This window comes from Tubulanus polymorphus, chromosome 2 (genome assembly GCF_964204645.1).
Source record: "Tubulanus polymorphus chromosome 2, tnTubPoly1.2, whole genome shotgun sequence".
In the NCBI taxonomy this organism is placed as follows: domain Eukaryota; kingdom Metazoa; phylum Nemertea; class Palaeonemertea; order Tubulaniformes; family Tubulanidae; genus Tubulanus; species Tubulanus polymorphus.
The window spans coordinates 6,251,527-6,276,618 of NC_134026.1; the positions used below are offsets into that span (position 1 = coordinate 6,251,527).

The 25,092-nt window shown below is 37.5% G+C and overlaps 4 protein-coding genes across 4 annotated transcripts in view; 3 read left to right on the plus strand and 1 right to left on the minus strand.

The window, feature by feature from the left end:
• The first annotated feature begins 1,098 nt into the window (after positions 1-1,098).
• Positions 1,099-8,014, plus strand: LOC141899645 (dual specificity protein phosphatase 1-like). Its single transcript, XM_074786069.1, has 4 exons — positions 1,099-1,702; positions 4,251-4,375; positions 6,112-6,325; positions 6,799-8,014. Exons 1-4 carry the CDS (start codon positions 1,339-1,341, stop codon positions 7,338-7,340), a joined length of 1,245 nt encoding a protein of 414 aa, XP_074642170.1. The 5' UTR covers positions 1,099-1,338; the 3' UTR covers positions 7,341-8,014.
• Positions 8,015-13,669: 5,655 nt separating this feature from the next.
• LOC141900053 (aspartate dehydrogenase domain-containing protein-like) lies at positions 13,670-15,387 on the minus strand. Its single transcript, XM_074786763.1, has 8 exons — positions 15,207-15,387; positions 14,919-15,057; positions 14,745-14,829; positions 14,522-14,665; positions 14,334-14,439; positions 14,130-14,250; positions 13,889-14,046; positions 13,670-13,807 (listed from the first exon to the last, which is right to left on the minus strand). Exons 1-8 carry the CDS (start codon positions 15,256-15,258, stop codon positions 13,770-13,772), a joined length of 843 nt encoding a protein of 280 aa, XP_074642864.1. The 5' UTR covers positions 15,259-15,387; the 3' UTR covers positions 13,670-13,769.
• Positions 15,388-15,498: 111 nt separating this feature from the next.
• LOC141899267 (dynein regulatory complex subunit 2-like) lies at positions 15,499-20,703 on the plus strand. The gene is made up of 10 exons (XM_074785463.1): positions 15,499-15,568; positions 15,898-16,053; positions 16,154-16,406; positions 16,903-17,126; positions 17,584-17,781; positions 17,866-17,943; positions 18,175-18,315; positions 18,625-18,777; positions 19,147-19,364; positions 20,223-20,703. Exons 2-10 carry the CDS (start codon positions 15,916-15,918, stop codon positions 20,317-20,319), a joined length of 1,500 nt encoding a protein of 499 aa, XP_074641564.1. The 5' UTR covers positions 15,499-15,568; positions 15,898-15,915; the 3' UTR covers positions 20,320-20,703.
• A 181-nt stretch (positions 20,704-20,884) lies between these two features.
• LOC141899979 (uncharacterized) overlaps positions 20,885-25,092 on the plus strand; it is a 35,515-nt gene continuing 31,307 nt past the window's right edge. Inside the window, exon 1 of the mRNA XM_074786644.1 lies at positions 20,885-21,071. Within this exon, the coding sequence (XP_074642745.1) occupies positions 21,002-21,071 (70 nt within the window). The 5' untranslated portion in view covers positions 20,885-21,001. The remainder of the gene's footprint in view (positions 21,072-25,092) is intronic.

Sequence of the window (25,092 nt, forward strand, 5' to 3'; positions counted from 1 at the left end):
GGGCCCGATCGATTATACCGTGGGGGGACGGGCACATTTTTCGAGTGGTTCGTAGTACAAATCGTTAGTTTGTCGCGCTTCTAGACCTATCTGATTTTTTTGTAATTGGTTTTTGCTTAATTGACACGTCCGACACGACGCAACGTTACAGTACAGTTAGACGACAGGTGCGTGGGCGTCCAGACAGAGCGCACTCGGCGTGTGACATGACATCGACTGATCTATCGCGTCAAATCCATGCGCCAATTATTAGAAATTCATCCATATCAATCAATATTGTCTCCGACTATCAGACCTGAAAAACACACTCAGAGACACTAGACATAAGAACATTCCATCCCAAATTCTCAAGGTCATAGTCCTTCTATCGAAATGATACCCGTCTTGTTCCCGCTGAAACGCGTGGTTTTCGAACTGAGTGTATCACATTAATCTTAATAAATATTTGCGTCAATCCTTGACTCATTTTCATTTGACATGTTGATTATTGCGGTTTTAAAACCAAGTCACATTTATTTTCACGGGAGACGAAACAATCCTACCCGGCAGTGCACGCCTGCTCGAGGCCATTATATAGGAAGCTATAATTAGTAAAATCGCCTGTTTACGCAAATCGGAAACCCCCATGTGGTGTGGTTTAGATTACGCCATTGTTATTATATGTGGGATAAATAGTTTATTTGAATTTCAAATCAACTTCAAACAAACAATAGAAAGACCCACAGAACTGACGCGTTTGAAAACCGCAACATGATGACCGCATGCAGAGTAATGTGCGTACTACATTCACTATACAACCCAACAGCGCGTGCGCAGTAATGAATGGAGTGGTCTCGTCTCCATCCGCTTAGAATGCTCGCGATCTAACATATTTTACACATATATAAATGAATTTAACTATCACTACATATTTACTTCGATAGTTCAAAATAACGTTAATTTATAATTTCCATTCTAAAATCGACCCAGTGGTTAGATAATAGTTTGTAATAGAAGATGGAACTATTTCTTCGCCGCCGGTAGACACGTAGTGAGTAATACGTCACACGGTGCGGTTTAATGCGCAGTGGTTTCACATCGTACGTTCATTCAGTACGATTCATTCACAAATATCGGTGGAATGAGCGCAGGCGGGAAAACCGTGTAGGCGGCTTCGATGGACTCGTTCACCATAGTAGGATGGTACTAACCATATCGGTTTATGTATTTACGTGATAATGACTAAATTCTACCGATGACTGACAACGTTTTCTAAATGTTACCGAATTGGATTTCGTTGTTGTCGTTACAGAGGAGAAAAATAACTTCGTGCTGGCTTGTTTTATTTTGACAATAAGAATGGCGAAAACCCCGGCAATTAGCGCGGACAAGTTGAAAGAACTGATCGAAACGAATCCGAATGAGCAGATATTGATCGATTGTCGGCCGTTTTTGGTTTTCGCCAAAAGTCACATTTCGTCGTCGTTTAACAGTTTGTGTCCGACGATTGTGAAAAGACGCGTCGGCAATAGACTTCCACTGGAGAATGCCGTTCCGTGTCAAAGCGCGCGCGAAAAACTGATGTCCGGTTTACAGGATACGGTCATTCTTTACGACGAAGAAACAATTGATATTGGCAGCTTATCAGACGATTCGACTTTGTTACAAGTTGCCAGGTGTTTGACAGAGCGGGCTGGCATCACGGCCCTGTATTTTTTGAAAGGTAAAATCGAATATTACATCAAAAATCTTTCATGGAGATATATTATATATTGAAAATTATTAATTCTTTCTAATAATTTCATCAATTGCAACGAAGTGTTCTGAATAATTTCTCAATTGAAACCTGCTTTGTTTACTGATGGCTACGTGACTGTGTATATAGTAGTAACGCGTCATATTGCGGATATCATATAGTAATTTTACAGTGGCTCACAATGGAAATCGAGCTGTTTTTGCACAAAAAGGAAACCTGTTTCACATCGAGAACTAACAGCTTGTTTTAATCCATCTGTCCATCTGTGAACCTGTTCGAATTAACGACATGTATTAAATGAAATTATAGGCGGGTTGCGAACAGTGTCGTGGATTCTAGACAGGCGTGTTCTGCTCGAGTCTGGTTCTGAACGAATATAGCGTTCCTTGAACCTGCCATCATCACCTCTGGTCGTTTTTAAAAGCTCTTTTATATAATACAATAAAGCGATTGGCGTGCTTCATTTATAAAAAGAGGAATCTATCTCTAAGCGATGTTGGTGGATGGGAACAGATGGCCACTTTTCAGTCGAAACGGACAATGGGAGATTTCGCTACAGACAATCCTTTGTTTGAAGCGCGCCTGCGCGTGTTATACGGGTCGTTGACACGCGATGCCCAGAACGACAGTTATGGTCCGTTACCGCATTACTGTTTTCGAAAAAGCATAACAGGAACTAAAGTGCATCAGACCCGTCATGCCCTTAGTTAGCGTTGTATGATCAATCTAACTATAACAATATATACATATAACAATGTAACAAGTAGAAAGAGTCTAAAGGCAAAAATAACATTATTGTTACTATTTATATAAAATATGACGCATTTAGGCTCGTTTTGGTTTTATAACCAATTTTACAACTTAAGATCAGTCATAGCTCATTATGGTTCTATAACCAATCTAATAACCTATTATGTAACAATCAGTTCCGGTCTAATTTTAGCCCTAAGTTACGCCGACTGTGTAAACGGGTCTTGATTTCTAATATCTGGCAACTTTCATGTGCTCACCGTTGCTACCGGTCTTTGTCGACAGTACGGAATAATTGTTTGTGACTGGGGGCGGGTGAAAGAGAGAAAGAAAAGCGCGTGGGAAGAAAGAAATTAACAGCGTTTTATTGATCAAGAATCTCAGTTTCCAGTAACATGATATCATTCTCGCTATTATATTGTTGTAGCGTGTATAGTTACGCCGATAATTCTGAATGGGCTCGTCGCGTTTTGAAAAAATACGCGATTTTTAAAACGATTGATTATTAATTTATCAAGCGCCCAAGGCTGCATCAAACACGACGACTTACAAATTTTGATTAAAAAAAGTGCACAAAAATAGGTGTCTATTTTTCGCCAATATTTGATTAGATGGTTCAAAAGTGTATACAATAAATTTAGATTTAATTTTCGCGTAAAATGGGTAGAGTTGAATGAAAATCGATTCCGAATTAATTTTGAGTAGTTATTGAATATCTGATGTGTATATGGAGTGAGTGATGAATGGGGAGTCGGTATCGATCGGCGAACAGCAGCAGTGACTCTTTGAGTTGTGTACTGTATCAATCTACATACATATGCGTGGTACAAAAACAATAAAACCACGTGCCCTCTATACTTTCACCTTTGTGTTTTTCCCGAGTATAATAAACATTTCGCAGAAATCTGCGTTTCTGTTTACCCCACACACGTTAACAGGATTTGATTGATTGAAATTATTTGACGATATATTTCTGTTGCCCAGCAGAAGTAACACACACTGCGGATAAAACTGCGTGCGCTATTTTATTTAATCGGCTGATGCGCGTACATATCGGTTTTAATCCGCGACTTGTGTTTAAGCAAAATCGTAGGCGACGCTTGAGCGCGCGGTAGAACTATGCATTACACCTGCAGGGGATTAGTTTCTCCGTGGAAAGGTCACCGTTAATGAGAAGAAATGATTCTTACACGAATTTCACTGGCAGACTCAATGGATACGATCAGAATCTGAAACATATATCACCAAACCTAAGCGTGTTGACATTTCGGGTTTTCTAGCTTCTCCGATGAATTATTGAAATTACACGAAGCACTTCAACTAACAACCGTTAGCGTGGATTTGAATTTGAAATTTAAACTATATCGAGAACGCGTACCGTGTGTGAAAGCGATCTCATCTGAACGGTATAAATGTATAACACGCTATGTTTATATGGCCTTGAAACACGCACGCGGTTGAACAAGTGAGGATGAAATTAGCGAAATTCTGGAACGGCATCAACCACGTTACCCAGCTCCTAATGCCAATAATCGATTCATTCCCCGTTCCCCGTTTCCTAATGAACGCTCTTATATCCAGAGATATAAGAGTCAAGCGCTGTGGAATCAAGATTGACGTTTCAGCGAGCTGGGCCGAAATTGATAGAATTCTATATTTTCGCCTTGGTTGAAGAAATAAATCAATTTATGTGTATATAAGCTTTATCACCGCGATTCCGTAACCGAATTATCATGTCGCGACTTAATATGGTGTTATTTTGTAGGTGGATTCAAGCAATTTGCGCGACAATTCAACCATCTGTGTAACACCTCACAACGACCGTTCCCAAACAAAGTACATGGTTTCTCTCCGTCCTCATCTGTTTCCATGGCAATCAACTCATCGCAGGTAGGTGGATGGTGATGGTGACGCCCTACTGAAACTGTAGTATTGTGCATTTACCTTATTATTTCAATCAATAAAACTGATACACATTTTCTTTGCGCGCGGTATAAATTTCTCTTGAAAATATCCTATTAACTCCAGGTTCCCGCGCAATCCAGACTTCAGCCCAAAATGGACACGATTCAGTTTTGGTCTACACAGACAAGTGGCTATCCAAATTCGATAAGTTGATAAAGCCACAATTATAAGAAAAACTAAGAGGTAGTTCTAACGTTTCAACTCAATTCGTTGATGTTTGGTACCTCCGTCAAATATTACTTTCATCCTAAAATCAGGTTATCAATGTAATGTAGAGGATTTCCGTAATTCATTATTGTCTAAAAGGAATTTGTGGTTTTCTCACATTTCCTCGTTGGGGGTAATTTTCAAGAAAACCAGCAATGGTGGCTATAAACCTCCGCGTTGAAAAGGAGTGGCCTTTGATGCCACTATATATTTTTCACAGGATTGTTTCTATGAACTAGGGGAAGAAAAACGTGTTGGCCAAAAATATTTACATAGATATTTCATATTTTTTTATTGGCCAGTAATTGGCAATGGCTCGTCCAATGGTGTACAGATTCTTTCCTGCGCTAATGGAACAATAAGAACCTCAGTTAGGAGTGGCATAGCCATTTAGTTTAGTCGTATGTAATTATACTAATAAGCCATCATCCTCTATCGCAAAGAAAGATTCAGCGCTGCAAGCAAGCGCTGCGCGTTGGTCTCTTATAGTGGCGCTGGGGCTCGTCATGTTGACTGTCATGCGCGGCCGCCGCAAAATAATTCGACTTCAACGATGCTTCAATTGTGAGCAGAAACAGCACGAGCACCGAGACACGGCATCGACGGCAGTCCTCTTCAGTTCTGCCGTCTTGGTGATTCATGATATACCGTATAGTTTCATGAGTCATCGTTATCGTCGTTATTTCCCAGCCAGTTCCCCCCGTTCCTGCAGACACTCGCGGTCGCGTCGTCTGTCGTCGCAATAACGATGTTTTATTGAGGAATGTAGGGAGAACTATCGATTTTCAAGAGCAACAACGATGATCTATACCAAAACAACAATGTTTTTAACACGCCCATGCTACGTCTATTTTAGAACGTCACCAGATCCGGCTTTTGTATCGATTTTTTGTTTGTATTTTTAAAACCTTGCTTCATCATCTCTCTCATGAACGAGATTTCTATATTTAGCTGTTTGTTGATACCATAATTATATTTGGAAACTGAAACCCAACCCTTTACGTTTTGGATCAAAATTCAATCCGTTGTTCTAGTGAGGTTTTTACCGAAAAGCCTTATTTAGATGTGCGCATTGTATACACGAATTCGTATGAATGACGTTGATAATAGTATAAGGTTCTAGCCGAAAGCACTTGTAATGTTTATACACATTAAACTGACGGGAAAGTTTCATTTACAGAATTAATGAAATAGAATAAAAAATAGAATCAAAAGTAACCAAAAGAGCAACGGAACCAATCAATGTCTCTCAGGGTTCGGTTTCATATAAAAAAGTAAATGTTTAAAACGGTTAAGTTTCATCTTTGAAACGAGAAATTGGAAGATGAGTAGCCAAAAGCAAAAACAAATTGACTTAAATTTTTTTGTGAAATTGCGGGTCCTGGGGACATTAGCAGCAATACATTCAGTTTAAATCTCATCTGTGTAAATGATTTGTTTTTCTTTTTAATTAGGAACCAGTAGAAATAGCTCCACATTTATTTCTGGGCAGCAGTCAACACGCGAAACACCGCGAACAGTTACTGGAACTGGGAATCACCGCGTTACTGAACGTCTCGCAGCACGAAGTCGAACAATTTCAACATTTCCTCTACCTCAATATCCCGATCAGAGATAACAACTCATCCGACATCAGTACCTGGTTCGACGAGGCAATCAACTTTATAGGTAAACACTTGATACATGAAACAATAACCGCCCACTCTTATCCGTTATCTGATCGTTCATTCAAAAAACACCAATAACAACACGAGAACTCTAAACGCCTTCTTCGTACACTGACACCTGATGATTTCTCCTTGTAAGTGTTCCGGTGTTCTAATGATGCTCGTGAGCAATAATTTAGCGCGTTGTCATCGTTTAGAAATGCGGGGCATATACATATATACATATATATATATATATATATATATATATATATATATATATCTCGAAATATTCAGCGGATTCAGCGCGTTGCATCACGATTATATATAATGACCCGGAATGCCCGAGACGTCGATCGGCGAGAAAGCCATCAAAGTTCTCATCATCTCCCGCGATTAGGAAGGATTTCGATATAATACCGGGCCAATCCTTTTCGGCTCTTGTCTGGCTAAACTCAAATGACCGTGCGTGGTTTTTGCCTTTCTATTTTTCAGATGACGTCAAGAGAAGCGACGGGAAAGTATTATTACATTGTCACGCCGGCATTAGTCGATCACCTACGATCTGTATCGCTTATCTGATGAGGAATTACAACTTGAATTTACAACAAGCGTACGATCTCGTGAAATCTCGCCGAAACGTTATTTGCCCGAACGCCTATTTCATGGTTCAACTCGTCGAGTACGAAGCGAAATTGGCAGACGATAAAATACGCGACGAAAAACAACAGAATATTAAGTTACCGGCGGCCGCGGTTCAAAAGACGAAAACGGTAGTTGTCGATACGAGTAAGATCTCGATACCGCTGGAAAGTAAAATCAAACTCAATGTGCCTCCTCCCCCTACCTCGTGCGTTCACCAAGCGAAAACAGTATTTGATTTTTCGGCAGCTCATGTACAGTACCTTCAAGAACAAACGTCCGAACTCGACCTACGCCCACCGCTTAGCCCCTGTCGGCTGACGACGGGTTTTCACGCTTTCCCCCTAGCGAGCCCAATCAGCAGCCCTCTGACACCGCTAATGTCTCCGAGTTGACCGGTGACATCATAGTGGACGATGACGTCGCACGGCGTCCGTCGTCCACTTATTAAATACCAAACACAAGTTTCCACTCGAAAACTGAATCTCAGAATGTGTGTACGTGTCGCGGGCACTGTAAGTATAATGACGGGTGCTAGGGGGTTTCAGCTCAAAAATGGACGTATAAAAGATGCTCGCATTATATTAAACATGAAATGTGCATTTATTCCGACTGAACGGGATTTGATTGGTGCTAATGATATGATATTGAAAAAAAATCGTTTATCCTCGTTTAGAAACGGTTAAAATGCGAAAACGGATATAAGGGAAAATGCCTCGGTATTATCGCCGAAAACTCAGTGTATAGACTAAGAAAACTTAATCGTACGAACAAAAAGATCCATAGAGTTAGTTCTATGCGCGAGTATTTTGTATATTATTTGTTTCGTTCGTTTAGCAGCAGTAAGTGGGATTCGGCCCCGAAAAAAATTGGATTTAGTTTTTACTATGAATTAAATTTTTGTACGATCGCGCGCCGTTCGTCTCACTGCAAGTCGCAGTTTCAAGGTTAATGATAATTTATTATTTATATTTAATAATATATATACCCGAGAATTAATTTATGGAATTATTTTACGATAAGGAGTTAGAATGATCAAGAAGGATTTAGTTTGAATCATTATATTTAATTGACATGTATGTTTGTACTTTATCAAATATCTGCTCCAGGAGTATCAGAATTGTAATAAAATACCTTGTACAAATGAGAAATTGTTCGCCTTCTGTTATTTTGGATTCAATTTAGAAAATTCTCACCGAATATAAACAATCGTTCGGCTTTTTTCACCGCCTTTATCAGGTGCGAAGGGCGCGAATATCGGCGGTTGAAACTGAAGGGGGCAGCACCAGCTGAATTCTAGTCAGAACTGAAGAGAACCGCAGCACCGACAGAACAACGAAAAGCATTTTGAAAAATTCATTAATGATTCATAAAATTATTTATATTTTCGAAATATTATTTATCTGGTGGTTTAAAGGTGATACCTTCTTTATCTGGTGGTTTAAACTGCACGGACGTACTTTCGGCGCGCTCCTGAGAATATCAATCGACGAGGTAAATTTTCAGATTCTAATTGAAAAAATCATAAAACAAGGAAACTTTCTAACCTTGTGATAATATACTGAGATATAATATAGTTATAACTGTTGTTCTGAGAATTTGCTACCGATCCGTCAGCTGATAACCGACACGACTTTTGAACACCGCGCGTAGCCACCGTAGATTACATTGATTGTGACTTAGCTCCAACCTTTGCCGCCAGATAAATTTCAAATACTTGAACATTCACCTATTCCTTTCTTTTTTTACTTCCAAATACAAAATCCGTACCTGTGAGAACTGGAGAAAATGGCTGGCAGGCAGAGCACTTCACCCCCGAGGAAACAACCTAAAACCAGTGGAACATCAAGAACGAATCAGAATCGGCAGCCGCAGCTAATACCAATCTCGGACAAGCAGCTACAACAAATTCTGGAACAGAAGATACCGACGGAGAAAACGGCATCGCGCGAGGACAGTGGAATATCAACGAAACTTGACGCGATTCTGTCTCAACTCGGGAAATTAGAACTCTTAGACGATTTACAGAAAGATATGAGCGAAGTTAAGCAGTCGCTAGAGTTCTGCCACCAAGACGTTCTGCAATTGAAAAGCGAAAACACGGTGCTTAAGAATAGAGTGAAAGAACTAGAGCAAATCGTAGCGAACCAGGAGACCATCGTCAAATCAGACCACGAACTCTTGCTCGACCAGCAATGGCGCAGTATGCGGGATAATTTGATTTTTTACGGCGTTGGAGAATCCGATGGTGAAGATACAGAAAATATGGTGCGAGAATTCTGTATTCACGATCTAAAGCTAGCAAAAGAATCTGTCGAGGCTATCGAGTTTGCGCGTGTCCACCGTTTAGGAAAAAGAAAGAGCGATCAAAAAAAACCGCGTGCGATAGTGGCGAAGTTCGAACATTTTAAGGACAGAGAATTAGTGCGCTCTGTCGCGAGGAATCTAGCCGGTACTTCGTTAGGCTTGAGCGAGCAAGTTCCAGAAGAGTGGGCCGCACGTAGACGCGAACTGTTACCGGAACTGAGGGCTGCGAAAGCCAGCGGAAAACACGCGTTTTTCGCCAGGGACAAACTTGTTATCCGAGATCGCCGGGAACGTGCTGCCATGGATAGCAGCTAGGATGCAGCGGAGGGTTTTATACGTGTTGAGTATATCGATCGGACGGTGATTTTTGCGAAGGGTCGATGCTATGCGCTAGACTTTGTGAATAGTTTTGCTCTTTTTGGCAACAATCCTGATGTAAATAGCAAAAATGACGAGTTAAATAATGAAATAAGCGAGTCTGTTGTAAATAATGGAAGAATAGAGTTTGATGTATATAATGAAAGGTGCAGTTTTGATGTAAATAACGAAAGAAGAGAGTTTGATGTAAATAATGAAATGAGCAGTTTTGATGTATATGATGGAGTAAATAAAAATGTTGTCCCTGTTGTAAATATAAAAAAAACTAATTTGGATACTGATAACCTTAATTTTAATGAAGACAATGAAGTAGGCGTAGGTGATGAACAGTCGATTAAAGATATTAAATTTGTAAGTCTCAATATTTGCGGTATTAATAGTAAACTCGGTGTCCCTGAATTTGATGATTTTATTAGTAGCTATGATTTTGTATGTTTAACTGAAACCCACCTCGACGATGTCGATGGAAATCTAACCAATGATTTACCCGGTTCGTATGTGTCACATTTTAAAAACAGGAAAATAATTTCGAAAAGGAGTTCAGGTGGAATCGGTATAATTTATAAGAGTTGTTTAGATAGTAAGATTGAACCATTATCAACTGATTGCCCTTTTGTATCCTGGTACTGCTTAGATAAAAGTTTGTTTAACTTCGACAAAAATGTACTCTTAGGTGTAGTTTATATTCCCCCTGAAACAAGTAAATATTATTCGAATAGAGCAATTAATGAAATAGAGTTAGAATTATTACAGCTAAAGATTGAAAATGATTTTAATGTACTAATTACGGGTGACTTTAATGCTCACACTTCGTGTATACCAGATTTTATAGAGCCTGATAATCAGATAATAGACGATAATTTACACCCCACTGTTGATTCACAGCTTTTATTTAGCTTAGACATTCCGACTGTAAGAAATAATCAGGACAAAAGAACGAATAACACAGGCTATCAGTTAATTGATTTCTGTAAGAATCATTCATTAATTATACTCAATGGCAGATGTGGCGGGGACCAGTCTGGTGATTATACTTTTAAGGGAACTAGTGTTATTGATTACTTTGTATGCGATATTGACCTGTTTGAATATGTTTGCGACTTTCAGATAATGCCTTTTGAACCGCTATTGTCTGATGGACATAACTCTCTTAGGCTTTGTTTAAGCAGAAATTCTAGGGACACTATTATTGCTGATAATGCTAACAATGAGCAGGTAAATGGAAAGCCATCAATTAGATGGGACAATAGTAGATCAGATCAGTTTTTCGCGACAGTAGAATCAAGATTATATGACATTGGCCTCAATGATTCACTTATGGATGGATTGCAGGACCCAGGTAGTCAGTCTCTAAACAAAGTAAACGAACTCACTGATAGATTTGTATCTTCCCTGGTGTTAAGTGCCGAAGAATGTAACTTGGTGCTCAATAGGAAAAATAGAAGACGTAGAAGCCCGGTTCATAACAAGTGGTTCAATCGTAGCTGTAGGGATGCGCGTAAAGATTATAATTATAATAAAAACAGATATAGAGGCTGCCCCACCCCTTCTAACTTTGATGCTTTCAAGAACTCGTCAAAGAAATATAAAAAAATCATCCGGGAAAGTAAGAGAAAACAGAAGGAAACTTTTATTAAAGAACTACGAGATTGTGAAGTCAATAACCCGAAAAAGTATTGGGCTATGCTTAATTCTGCAACTTATGCAAAAACTAAGGACGCTAATATTGATATTGATATTTTTCTTGAACACTTTATGCAATTAAATGACTTAAATGGTGTAAACGAAGGGAACGATAATATTGAACAACAGAATGATGATCCTCATGTATATGACAACCATATTTTAAACTGCGACATAACAGCCGATGAAGTAATGAAAGCTATCTCATTGCTTAAGAACAATAAGGCACCTGGTATAGATGGAATCATTAATGAGTTATTAAAATTTAGTCGGTATCCGTGCTTAGTTAATATATTACGAAACCTGTTTAATTTAGTTCTTAAGACTGGACATGTTCCGGAGACGTGGTCTATAGGGATAATTAAACCTGTTTTTAAAAAGAAAGGCGATCCCACTAATCCTGATAATTATAGAGGTATAACACTAGTTAGCTGTCTTGGTAAATTATTCACAAGTATCCTTAACCAAAGGCTGTCAACTTTTCTCGATTCAAACAATATAATTAGTGAAGCACAGGCCGGATTTAGACCAAAATATTCTACTACTGACCATATTTACGCGTTGAAAACAATCGTCGAATTGTACTTATGTCAAGGAAGAAGACTTTTTTGCGCCTTTGTAGATTTTAAGAAGGCTTTCGACTCGGTTTGCCGGGTTACATTATGGAGAAAATTGATAGAGAGTAGCATTACGGGGAATTTTTTGAACGTAGTTAAAAATATCTATAATTCGGTGAAATCATGTGTTCAATTTAACGGAAACACATCACAGTATTTTGCTGCTGATAGAGGTTTAAGACAAGGTGAAAATTTATCACCTATCCTATTTTCCTTATTCTTAAACGATATTGAAGACTTTTTTGCTACGCGCGGTAAACCAACTTTGTCGTATATTGAAAAGCTTAATGTGAATTGTGACCCAGAACTAGGGACTTTACTTAACTTATTCATTATCCTTTATGCGGATGACACAGTCATTCTTGCTGAAGATGAGGAATCTCTCCAGTCACATTTGGATACATTATTTGAATATTGCGCCGACAACGGCCTCACGGTGAATGTTGATAAAACTAAAATATTAGTCTTCGCTCGAAGTAAAAGTAGGATTAAGCGTATTTCAAAATTCATGTTCGGTAATCAGGAGTTAGAGTTAGTTGAGGATTATGTGTATCTCGGAGTGAAATTCAATTGGAACGGTAGTTTCGCTAAAGCAAAAAAATTTCTCTATGATAAAGCTATGAAAGCTATGTATTCTATTATTCAAAAGGGCAGACGTTTGAAACTTCCAGTAGATGTAATGTTTAAACTATTTGACATGTGCGTCGCTCCTATCGCGTTGTACGGTTGCGAAATCTGGGGATATGAAAACCTTGACTTATTAGAAAACCTCCACTGTTTATTTTGTAAAATTATCATGAAAGTTACAAAATATTCCCATAACCTTCAAGTATTAGCGGAGTTAGGACGTTATCCTATGTATATAAGCGTAAAGCGTAGAATGATTAATTTTTGGGTCAAAACGATAGAGTGCAAACAAAGTAAACTTAGTTCAATTCTCTATAAGATATCTTATAATTTATATCTGAATGATAGGTTTAAGAGCCCCTGGCTGTTATTTATTAAGAAGACTTTTGATGACTGTGGCCTTTCGTATATATGGACACAACAATCTATGGTAAACTCTAGGACTTCTCCAAAACAATTACACCGTTTACTCCGTGATCAGCATGTGCAAGAGACAGAATTTAGGCTAAATAATAACCCGTTATACATTAATTTTAGACAATATAAGAAGGATATCAAATTTGAAAACTATATAAATCGGCTTGATGACGACTTAGTGACCAGCTTATTCCAGTTCAGGATTGGTTCTTATCTCCTACCTGTAAATAAATTGTCAAATCTCCATCTACCGAGAACCGATAGATTATGCCCCACCTGTAACGTTTTAGGCGACGAACTACATTTCATTTTTGACTGTAAATTACTTACCGTATTCCGTGAAAGCTACCTAAATTCAAATACCTTTCGGAATCTTGATGTTTTAAAAAATCCAACTTTTAAACTTGCTAAATTTATCAAATTAGGTCTGGATGTATATAGATCCCTCCGGTAGTGTGTGTAAATAGTATGTTGTAAATAACGTTTGTTATGTTTCAAAGTGTTTTTATCTACTGTTTTTGTAAATAATTGTAAATACTGTTTCTTTTCCTCCATATACCATGGAAATGGTTGGAGTGTAATAAATATTCGTATTCGTATTCGTATTCGTATTCGTATTCGTATTCGTAGTCAGAACTGAAGAGAACCGCAGCACCGACAGAACAACGAAAAGCATTTTGAAAAATTCATTAATGATTCATAAAATTATTTATATTTTCGAAATATTAGAACACAATAAAACATTAAATACGGATCAGCAGTGTTTACATCAAAATTAAGTCATAAGTTCATATCTCAGCAAAAATGCACCCCAGGTCCTTTACCATGAGCTCCTAGAAAAGACAAATAATGGAGTTCACAAAACAGCGCTAATTGATGTACACGTTTAGCGAATATAGATAAGAGTAGATTACCGAGTAAACTACTGATGAATGATACACTAGTAGCACTACCAGTAACTACACCGGCTTTAGCCGGATTATTACGAGTTGTTTTAACATGAAATGCGGAACCGGACTCTATATCACCAGGACCCCAAACATCAACCTCTACCACATGCCAATCTGTAAGCCTTGAATAAGAAACATCGGAAATATCATTGTAATCAATTCAATCAAATAGGGACAATTTTGATAATCGTAATTTTCTTCATACATTGGATCTGAGACAAGTGACCCTTCAACTTTATCGAAGCCTAAATTATGAGCTACCATCGCTGCTGCTGCCATAGTGTTCACGTTATTCGGCGCAAGAGGACATAAACCACGAACAGAACCTGAAATCAGAACGAGGAAATACGATCAGATTAATAGAAGGATTACAGTCGCTTATAACTACTGTGATAGATGTTTGGATTACCCTCGTAAAGAACGGTACGCTCTGTAGTGACTGATTTATTTTTCTCAAATAATTCTCCATTCAATCTAAAACACGAGGGATGTTTAGACATTGTCACTTTGAGTTTCTGAAAAAATTTAGAAAAACAACTTTAACCGTTTTAACGCAGAGAGGTTTTCATCATAAGAACTGCTTGAAATGGAACCAACCTGCAGTGTTCCTCGATCTGCCATTTTCTTTATATCCTCCGCACCCCAAAATGCACCGCTGGGAATGTATAAGCCATGAGTCGTAGCTGCCTCTCTCATCGATTCTTCAACTTTTATATCAGCAAATGTAGTAGGGGAACCAACCTGAATTATTAGAAATAAACGATGGATAATATTTCATATTAAAAAAATTGATTCTAAGGATGAAGAGATTACTACAAACCAAATAATCTGCTACTTTTAGGAAATCGACACCGAACTGAGCTGTAATCAACGGATGAGCAACTTCTACGATAAGATCAGGCTTTCTAAAATAGAAAAAAAGGTTTATTTTCCCATCAATTTTCCAATCTACATCATTTACATGAACCCTGATGAATGATAATCTATTCATTACCTATCAGCAAATAGTGATAAATCTTCCAGTATATATTTTTCATCCACTTCATTACGTAATACTGACGACGTTCTGTTCCATACAAACACCAGCTCTAGATCATCTTCACGTAGTAAAATCTGATTCACCAAGAATTTCCCTGAAAAACACACCAGTAGAATCTATGTCTGTTGTGATGATGAGAAACCCAAATTTGGCTTGCCTCAAATGCCAGCAGAAAAATAAACGAGATTTAGACATATATGATATGTAAAAAATTACGGAGAAGCTAAGATTCAACGAACCAACCTAAATGACCATAACCAACAATTCCAATTCTTCTTCTCGCACGATCCATCATCACTTATGTTGTGACATTACCGATGAAACTTCAATCACTAAAACTAAAAGGGGTAGGTTTATCAAATTCTTCAGTTTCAAAGCATCAAAAGATCCAAAACCCAGAAGTAAAACGGATACGCTCCACTCGAGATTCTTACGTCTAAACAATAAAACACGGCGCATAATCTCGCATGCCAGTGTGTGCTCGAACCCATAAATCCATTACCGGGCTTTACTTACAACCTTAGTTACTTAGCAACAATAACAAGATGGCTGCCTTTGCTTAGAGTAGAAAATTTGTATTTTGTCTCCGATCTGTAAATCTAAAGGTAAATATCGTGACGTTGCGCTTGTAAATGAGTCGATTATTGCTTAAATCTGTAAAATAAATGCCCACAGCAACAGAAAAAGAAAGAAACATACCTTCTTTTGCTTGTTTTGGTATTTTCTTGTTAGTTTTGGTCAATCAACAACAAAAAAATGTCAACGACCTGGTAGTCAGTGTCTGTCGACAAAGACAACGTCCGACAAAACGTCAACAACGTTTTTGTTGAATTTGTAGTTGTTGTTGTTAGCTGTGTACCCTCTCCCTACCTTTATAGTCTCTCTAGTCTTATAGTATTTTTTATGAAATTATAACACTTTCTTCCTGACATAGAAAACCGCAAAGCCGAAAATGCCGAAAAAGAAGAAGAAGAGTGCGAAACTGTCTAAAATGACGGAAGAAGAGCGAATCCTGTATCTGGAACAGCAGAGAATTGCTGAGGAAGAAATGAAGAAAAAGAAGGAGGATATGTTGACCCAGTTTCTGAAGGTAAAAGAAATCATTTGTAAAGTTTTGATTAAGAACTTGTGGTTTTATGATTACAAGCCGGACTTGTGCTCACATTTAATTGTTCGCTGTTTTTTGATAGGATAAACTCGTGAAAGAAGAAAGAGCCACGAAATTCAACCTGAACAAATTGAATCATCAATGGAGGAATATAATGAGAGAAGCGAAATCGAAAGAGCTTAAAAAAGACATTGAAATAATGAGTCAAACGTTTGAAAGAGTTGTCGATCGTAAAGAAAGCGTTATTAAATCATTAGCTAAAGATCTAATGGAAGCTGAAGAGCAGTATAGTATGGCTTTACGCAGTCATCTACAGAATGTTGATAACCTGGTTGGTAAGTATTGCTTATTCAACAGCTTATCCTCTGTCTGGACTCCACAGTTAGGCCTTATTACGTTTGACTGAGTTTGGAATATTTTTACTTAATTCCGACTTCGAACTCGATCCAGATTATTTGGGGCCATAACATCGTTTTCTCTATGGATATATTGGTGTAAATCTGTAGCCTGGAACCCTGCACCCTCTCAGACATCAGACATCTATCAGTGTTTTTGAAAATGTGCAGATAAAATGTCTGGTGTTTGTAGTTCATTTTCAATTAGAAATATCTTGTTTGAAGTTCTGAATACATTAAGTGAAGGACAATAAAAAATGGTAGAATGGTGATAAAGTATTGGATGTCTTGTTCTCTCTAGATTGAGATATGCTGGTCCTAGCAGCAGATTGATACCTGTTTTATTAGAGGCATTTTGGACAGGAGAAATGGTTGGACATTTTTGTTTGTTTGTTGAATTGAATAAAAACAATTTTCGTAAATGCTGATTTTACAGATTTACAGACACAACGTCTGGGAACTTTACGCGGTGAATTCACCGGTGAATTACAGACATTGAAAAAAGAATTCGATTCCGAGCGGTTGCTGATCGTCGATCAACACAATAAAGAGATCACCGATTTACAAGACATCATGTTCGCGATGGAGCAAAATTTCACCGAACGAGAAAATGAGGCGAAATCCGACTTTCAAAGTCTTCGAGATGAAATCAAAAATAAGGTCGGTGCAAACGTTTGAACTTGATTGACTTGAAAGTTTGATTCTGTGGTGATAGATATTCCCATTGACCCAGGACCCAGTTGCATGGTTTTGAGTTGAATTTAAAATCACTTGATTTTCGATTGATGATAATTTATTCAGCCTAGTAAACTCCATATAGAATATGCTCATTGGCTTTAAATCATGTATGAAAAGAGAAAACTAAAACAGGTTTAATTAAAAGCTTTGATGAAGAAATGGGATTTGAGCTTAGATTTAAAAAAAACATTAAAGGACTAGATTTGATTAGGTTACTTATTCGGTAGTCATTAGTTAATTCTACACAGTGAAATATGTACTAACTACAGCAGAACAGGCTTCACTTAAAATCTTTGCCTCCTTCAATTGAAGAGAAAGTGGAAATCATTGTTATTGTTAATCGAAAATGTTGTATTCATTTGCTTGATATTTTCTATAGAATCTTGAGGAGAAACACGCGTTAAGGGTTCAGTTAGAGACAGCTGTTGAGGATCTGTGGCAAGCGTTTCAGGCGGCGCTGAAAAACTATAATGAAACGACCGAGGAACGTAAAAACGCGTTCGAAGCTCTGAAAGCGAGGGACGAGAAAAGTGCGGAAGAAATCGAAACCCAAATGAGAAAATTACAGAGAATTTCTGTAAGTAGCGATCTATCATATGACGGTTGATTGTAGGAAATGAAAAATTATTGAACCTGTGTTTTGTACTGTGTCTTATTTCAGGATCAGATCGGGCAGCTAAAATCTAAAATGGGACAAAATACTAAAGAATGCGAAGAACGCAATAAGAATTTGAAAGAGGTGAGATATCGATATGAAACTGCAATGAAAAAACCAAATAGATCTTAAGAAAATATCAAAAACTCTGAATTTTCAGCAAATGAAGGATCATTCTTTGAAAATGGTTTTTAGTTGAAAACCATAAAATATGGTGTTCTTGATAAGTTTTTCTGTGTTTTCAACTTAAGTCAATATCTATGAAACATTGCAAATCTCTACTTTCTCAGTTTGTAATGATTGTTTGTTTTACAGGAGAGAGAAGTGATGGTCGCTCATTTCCAGGAATTAAAAGGACAAATGAATAAATTACGAGACGGAGAACGTGAACGACTGACAAAACTGACTCTCGAAAGTAACTCGGCGATCAAAGAATTGAAACGGGTTTCGGAAAAGGTTAATTATTCACAATTCACTGTAGAAAATGAGCTGATTTTTGAGTGTAGAATTTAAGAATTTAGTGAACCAGTGCCACAAAACCAGATAGAGATAACTTGATAGTTCATTTCAAATACTCCAACCCTAGTAAAATCTATACCAAGAACTTCGAAACCAGCTCCTCATTCTCAAAGTTGAAACCAGCTCCTGATTCTCAAAGTTAAATATTTGAAAATGAGCTCATGAAAAAAATTGATGATAATGAACTACTGTTGAAATGTACGTTTTTATCTATAACCACTTAATTGTTCAATGTGTTTTTTACAGGGTGAACGGATATTGAAATTAGCAGAAATGTGTCGTCGATTAGAAACTGAAGAAGAGAAAGTTCTGCCGTTTTACGCTACGTCTCTGACTCAAGAGGAGCAAGACGACGTCAGCGCTGCCGTAAAAGAAGCGCCATCCGAACCACTTGCAGAGGTAAAATATCAAATACAACCCGTTGGTTGCGCAGTTCTCTGTCATTTTGACTGTAGAGTTAAAATAAGTTTCATACTGAAGAGTCAAATCTTAAAAAACTGCAAACGAACCCCCGGATCCAGTTCCACATTTATGAGTTAAGATTTTGCTCCGAGTTAAAATATTGAAAATGAATTAATTTTAACTCCAGGTTGTTAGGTCAGGACCCAGTTCCATAGTTCAGAACACCGAGTTCCATAGTCAAAATTAGCTTCAGATTTGTCTCGGGGTTGAAAAAGCTGAACTCAAAAAAATCTAACCACAAACTGAATCCTGAACTGAAACTGTCTGAGGTAGATAGTATATAATGTATTATGAATGTTTATTTAGGTGATGCATGAATACGAATCGTTGGAGAATTTCTGGAAACGTTACAACAAAGTCTTACTGGATAAAGTTGCCCTGTCTCGTGAGAAGACTAGTTTACTGAGTGAAAATCAACAGTTGAGAACATTACTGAAACAATACCTCGACGGAATATCAGTGAACGACGAAATATTGAATCAAACCAATCCTTTGTTCGTGATCAATCATAAAACTAATGTCCAGTAAGTATTCTTATTATCTTATCATCAAAGTGAAAAAAATACCTTTCATTTTGGGCGGCCACTTACCTGGAAATCAGGGAAATTTCTTTTTAAAAGATTCAGGGAATTTTTGTAAAAAAAAAGCTTAAAATCTGCGAAAAATTCTGGAAAATTAGTTTAGATTGCTAGGTCTGGCGTAAAATCAAACAGTTTCCACCTATGTTTTACATTTTGGACTGTGTTAATTGATTGGATTCTTAGCTGAGCAGAATAGATCAGCGGAACACATCGTGCATGTCAGGGAATAGTCCGGGAAAAAGCAAGTCAAAAGTGGCCACCCTGACGCATCCATGGGAAGAGCAGTCAGAAATCCTCTCAATTGAAAATCAGCACAATTTAGGATGCATACATTGTGTACACCCCCTTATTTTGAGTGAAAATCTTTTCCTTTTAACAGGAAATGTTTTGTCACTTTTCGAAGCAACGATTCCTTAGAAATTAATGGAATATTTTCATGATTTTAATCCTGCGGACTAGAGTCCAAAGAATATGCTGATGGGATGACCTCCGGTGAAAAAAAGAAACTTCGATAAAAATGATTGATAATAAGTTATTAGTCTCGTTGTAGCTATTATACGGGGGGGGGGGGGAAATGTATTCAACCTGTTTTATAATTATCAGATCAACAGATTTTATATAGTTCAGCTTCAGACACTCAAACCAGTAGATTATATGTAATTATCTGAGGCAATTATGCATCAGCGTTAATTAGTGTTAATATTAACACTAATTAATCCTTTCACAGAAATCAGGATATGTCTGATCGTATACAGTTATGATTTAGTTCGCTGAGGTATTTTTTTGTGCGGTATTTTTCAGGTTGAACGTACCAGTGGTCGATCCCCGAGTTCAGCGTCCAGCTAAAACTGTAGTGGAAGCAGCTCACGTTGTGAAGCATATCGCCGTTCCTAACTGAGAGAAATCAACTCGAAATCATCTACAATTCATGCGTTCAGTGCCGAGACAATTCTCTCTTTGTCTTAATCGAAAATATCTGTGATAAAAACAGAATAAGAACTGAGTTTTTAAAATGATTTAATTCATGTGTGGATAATAATGATGTTATTAGTTGTAAATAGAATTTTATTAATTTATATCGATAACTTCATTTTCTTGTCTACTTATATCGATCATATCGTTTTACTACATTATCGAAGAACAGGTTCCCCGTCCAATAAGTGCTGTCCGTACTTATGATAGAAAATCGTACAGTCTTTATTAAACATTGCCACTTAAATGATTTTACGCGAAAATTAAATCTATTCGTAAAGAACTAATTTTTTCAAAGGTCGATATACTCCGTTTATGTGTCTATGAAATATATTTATTTGTGAAAAAAAAGAAGTCGTTTTATTTTTCTCCCTTCTTATCTGTCTAAATACAAGGAGCACTTTGTACACTATTGGATAAGAGTTCTGCGTAGTTCACATTTATGCTACTAGAGGAGCTGTAGTAGTGTATGGTGGGATAGACTACCCACACTGACACACGGTAGTGTGAATCCAGGAAGGCTAACAGTATGTACGGCTCCGTGTTTATTTCCTGGAAACTAAATGGATATTGCGATATAGGATAATCTCAACTGGTGTTAATTGACCATGGACGATCGGTTATTAGTAACTGTCATCTTTATACAAGCTGTTATTCTTCTTTTGAAAACCGTTGACGGTAAGTATTCACTCGACCGTGTTCACAGACACGCGCCTAATTGTCTCATCTCCGACTCTCTTCCCGATACCTTTCTACTCGATACTAATTCAGTTTTTATTAGGTTTTTGAAAACGAATTGAGTTGTCTTACGTAATTTAGATACATGTTTTATTGTTTATCTACGTAAGCAGCCCTTTTTTCTATTTACTGATTAGGTTAGGCCCTACCTGCCATCTGGGAATATACTGTGATTACATTAATTATTTAAGGTTTTTCACTGAATATAGGATATTCATATCGATATTCTTGTATATTGAGGCTTTAATTTAGTTCACTAAGCTCCTGTTTGATTCTTCAGTTACCGTACAAGAGCTGTCCTATTTCATTTATCAGTTTACCCTGGTACCTAGAATCTGGGAATATGATGATAATGTCATTGTATCAATGAATGTCAGATATCAACAGGCTTAAATTCAGTTCACTGGATGGACCTCCTGTGAGAAGATAAAGCTTTTATGAATTGAGGAGATAACATTTAAGAATGCAGCACTCAATATTATCCCCAATACACTCATGTGAACTACTCAGATTCATTGATGTTTGGGACAATTTCAGTGATAAATGACAAGAAAACAAGATCAAATCTTCAGCTAACATTCATTCCATCAACAAACAAACATGCATTTTTAATATAGAATAGTCTTTCATGTGTGGTTATATTTAGATTGTGCAGGATGGTCTGGAATACGCCAACATTTTCAAATCTAATTTCATCTAGCTGTTCATTACATTTGCGCGGTGATTTGATTTTTGACGAAATGAGATTTTGTAATTTTACTGTAAGGAAGAACTGCATAACTATCGGATTAGAAACAAATCCCACTGGATCTAGGAAGGCTTAATCTTGTCTATTTATGAAGACAATTTGATCATGAAGGTCTTTGACGTTAATCCATGATTGAAATCCCCTCACTGTAACTATGTTCAATAGAAATTGCATTCTTTTGAGGCCAAGAGTGTGATGTCTTGAACGTTTTGGCACTGAATGGGTGTTTTGTACAGAAAGGTCTGTAGTGAATTGAAGATATTGTCCTCATCTGCCGGTGACCTGCGTACAACCTCCGTAAACTGTCAAAGCTACCTTCTTAATCTTCATTCCTATCAATAGATACATCGCACACAAGTAGGCCTAGACTGCCAACCACTTCACAATCACAATAACAACTCCAGAAAAGGATTCTATCATTTTTTGGTACCAGACATAGGTCTATCTTTATCCACAAGGCTAAAACAATGATACCTTTTTTTTCCTTATCGGCCGGATCGTTTTGTTGTAATCAGTTCATTTCTATAAATGCTGCGTCTGTTATGGTAAAATTTATCATGATATCATGATTTGAAAATAAAAGTAATGTACAGGGTAGATAGGCAGGCGACCGGATCAACTTTTAAGCTAAGCAGTAGGGAGGAACAACGTGTCATCTTTTTTAGCCTAAATTATCTTCATTCTCGATCAAATCATAGTATTTCTTGATTGTTTTTATCAGTTTCCGAATATAGACTTTCTAAAAATCTTGACCATTACAGAATTCCGATACCATCATCAACAATACATGAAGATAATAAATACATAATGTATTTTTGATACCATGTACATATGTGCTTGTCAAAGACAGATGGCTTCTGTGTTGAAGCTATGATCTAATTTTGATATGTTTAACTATGACTGTACAAATTTACCCGTTGTTTAACGCTGTCATTTTAATGGACTTTCAAAAATACAAGACTGTCAAACATTCATATTGTAGCTAAATGGTTTTTTGTATACACGCACTTATAAGCTGTTGGTGACTGATTTGAACATTGTCGAGCATTCCTCGAGCTCTGTATGCGCCATTGAATTCTTTCGCAAGACGGGCAAAATATCCATTGAAATCCGTCCGATTGAAATAGATATAATGGTTTCGCATACTGAGAAAAAACAGCGTGTGGGTTTGAAGTTTGTTTCCATATCAAAAATGTATATGTAATGTAGAAGTGTCTATTCGGACTGTATTATTTCATGCCTTTCTCGTCCGAACCTGTTTGCGACTTTTTATTATTGCATAAGAAACGGTGTAATGTTTCGGTGACTGATCATCAATCATTCTTTTCACTGAAACGATCAAAATCATTCAATAAATCAACCGGGGGTTTCTATACTCTCATTGATGGATACACATTCTCCAAACGCAGAAACAACTCGCATTTGCATCTGCTGGCGGTGCGGGCGCGCGGTTAAATGAATTGTAAAATTCTGAAAGCCTTCTCAGGGTGAAGATACTAACAATGAAATGGAGTATTAATAATTTAGCTTCGGAGACCACTCGCTCATCAATCAAACCTACAGATAAAGATGGAATGTAGAATTTTTCCGGGCGGTAAATGTGGATTCGTTCTATCCATGCAGATGGTTGGCGTTATCTAATGTTTGATGCGAGGGAGGGGTATACGCGGGGGCAACTTCTCTACGTGTATTTAACACACTCAAACGCGCTCGAACGCGGAACAAGAAAAAAAACGCATTCATCAATACAATCCTCCTGTATATAACAGTCTCTTTCCCTCTTCAATTCCCTGTTTGTTAATTCAATGAAAACCTCGATAACTGCTGCTATTTTATTTGCTCCTTTACTTTTATCTATGCTGCATGATAAGCAGTTTTACTGTTCGGTGTATATTTACCCAACCGCAGGATTGTTGATCGACCACTGGGATCGGTATTTCATTACTGCTGACGAATTTCGTATCAAAAATGAATGCGTTTACGTCTGCCAAAATATCGGCGCGTAATTTTCGAACTCTTAACCTCGTATACATTAGAAGAAAAAAAAAACGTGCAACTACGAAAAGACTTTTCAGCCCGGTCATGCTAAGGGTGGTGGTGAAAGGTTGAAATGTCACCCGTTTGCGTACGAGGGCCATAAAACTTTGACTAGTCTTTTGTATTCAGTTGATATCATTAATACGGGGTAGCCTAGCGTAAAATTACCGTCCGTGAAATAAAACTAATCCGTACAGTTATCCCCCTTTGGCTGTAGGACACATGGTTTTTGCCCTGTTTAATATTCCGAAAGAAACACTTGAAAAACCTTTAGTACGCGATATCGCGATCGGTGCCCCTCGTGTTTTGAATTTTGAAGACCATTCATAAAGATTGCGAAATATTCCGAATGTTTTAATGATTTATGTGTCTATTCTTTTTGTATTGCGAGTTTTTCTATGAAGAGCTATAATTCGTCTATATAACTCTACCTGAGCGTCTTCAATAGGTTTATAGAGTTGTAGATCTTCAATGAAGATATCGACGCGACTGAAAGATGAAGCGATAATCCAGTGGCTATAGAATTATGCGGCCTATCGTATGCCGGACCACGTTTACTGATATTTAAACGCACCTGTTGATTTCTGCTCCTACATCTTGTAACAAATCGAATGTAACGGTTGTAAGCAAGGTCAGAAATTTGTTCGCACCTGATTTCACTAATTAATGAACAACATCTGATGAATTTAACCCCATGTTCACCGGTTTGCTGTTTTAGCGGTTTTTTCCAACCACCAGATCGGAGCAGCTCTGCAGTGGTGGATTCATAGCCCAGACATGTGTTTTATTCAACGCAGATGTCTGAATGTAGTACAATACTTTTCAAACAACAAGTGATGAAACAGATTAAACAATGGATCAGATTCGATAAGTGATTGATCTTTAGATTCTCCTAGGGTAGGGATTAGGGAAATGCGGTTACTATTCAACGAAATAGAAATGAATTTTGTCACGTATTGTCTCAAATAGCTGGAGATAGTTAGAAAACATCTATTGCGAAAGATCTGAAAACGTTCGTTTGATCTTAGTTTGATTTGCGAGTTTTATAGATCCGTGCATTGATTGTTTCTGTTCCATTAAACTGATGAATGTGGATTTTCTGCTTCATTTGTTTGAATGATTGATTCATTTGTCAATTTTTGAATCTTTATGTTCTGGTGGAAAAAAAAAACAAAT

Coding starts and splice junctions, on each gene's coding strand:
- LOC141899645 (XM_074786069.1), top strand. CDS start 1,339: ATGGCGAAAACCCCGGCAATTAGCGCGGACAAGTTGAAAGAACTGATC. Junction 1,703..4,250: donor GGCCCTGTATTTTTTGAAAG/GTAAAATCGAAT, acceptor GTTATTTTGTAG/GTGGATTCAAGCAATTTGCG. Junction 4,376..6,111: donor TGGCAATCAACTCATCGCAG/GTAGGTGGATGG, acceptor CTTTTTAATTAG/GAACCAGTAGAAATAGCTCC.
- LOC141899267 (XM_074785463.1), top strand. CDS start 15,916: ATGCCGAAAAAGAAGAAGAAGAGTGCGAAACTGTCTAAAATGACGGAA. Junction 17,782..17,865: donor GAAAATTACAGAGAATTTCT/GTAAGTAGCGAT, acceptor GTCTTATTTCAG/GATCAGATCGGGCAGCTAAA. Junction 18,778..19,146: donor CATCCGAACCACTTGCAGAG/GTAAAATATCAA, acceptor ATGTTTATTTAG/GTGATGCATGAATACGAATC.
- LOC141900053 (XM_074786763.1), bottom strand. CDS start 15,258: ATGATGGATCGTGCGAGAAGAAGAATTGGAATTGTTGGTTATGGTCAT. Junction 14,830..14,918: donor TTATCACTATTTGCTGATAG/GTAATGAATAGA, acceptor TTTCTATTTTAG/AAAGCCTGATCTTATCGTAG. Junction 14,251..14,333: donor GCGTACCGTTCTTTACGAGG/GTAATCCAAACA, acceptor TTCTGATTTCAG/GTTCTGTTCGTGGTTTATGT.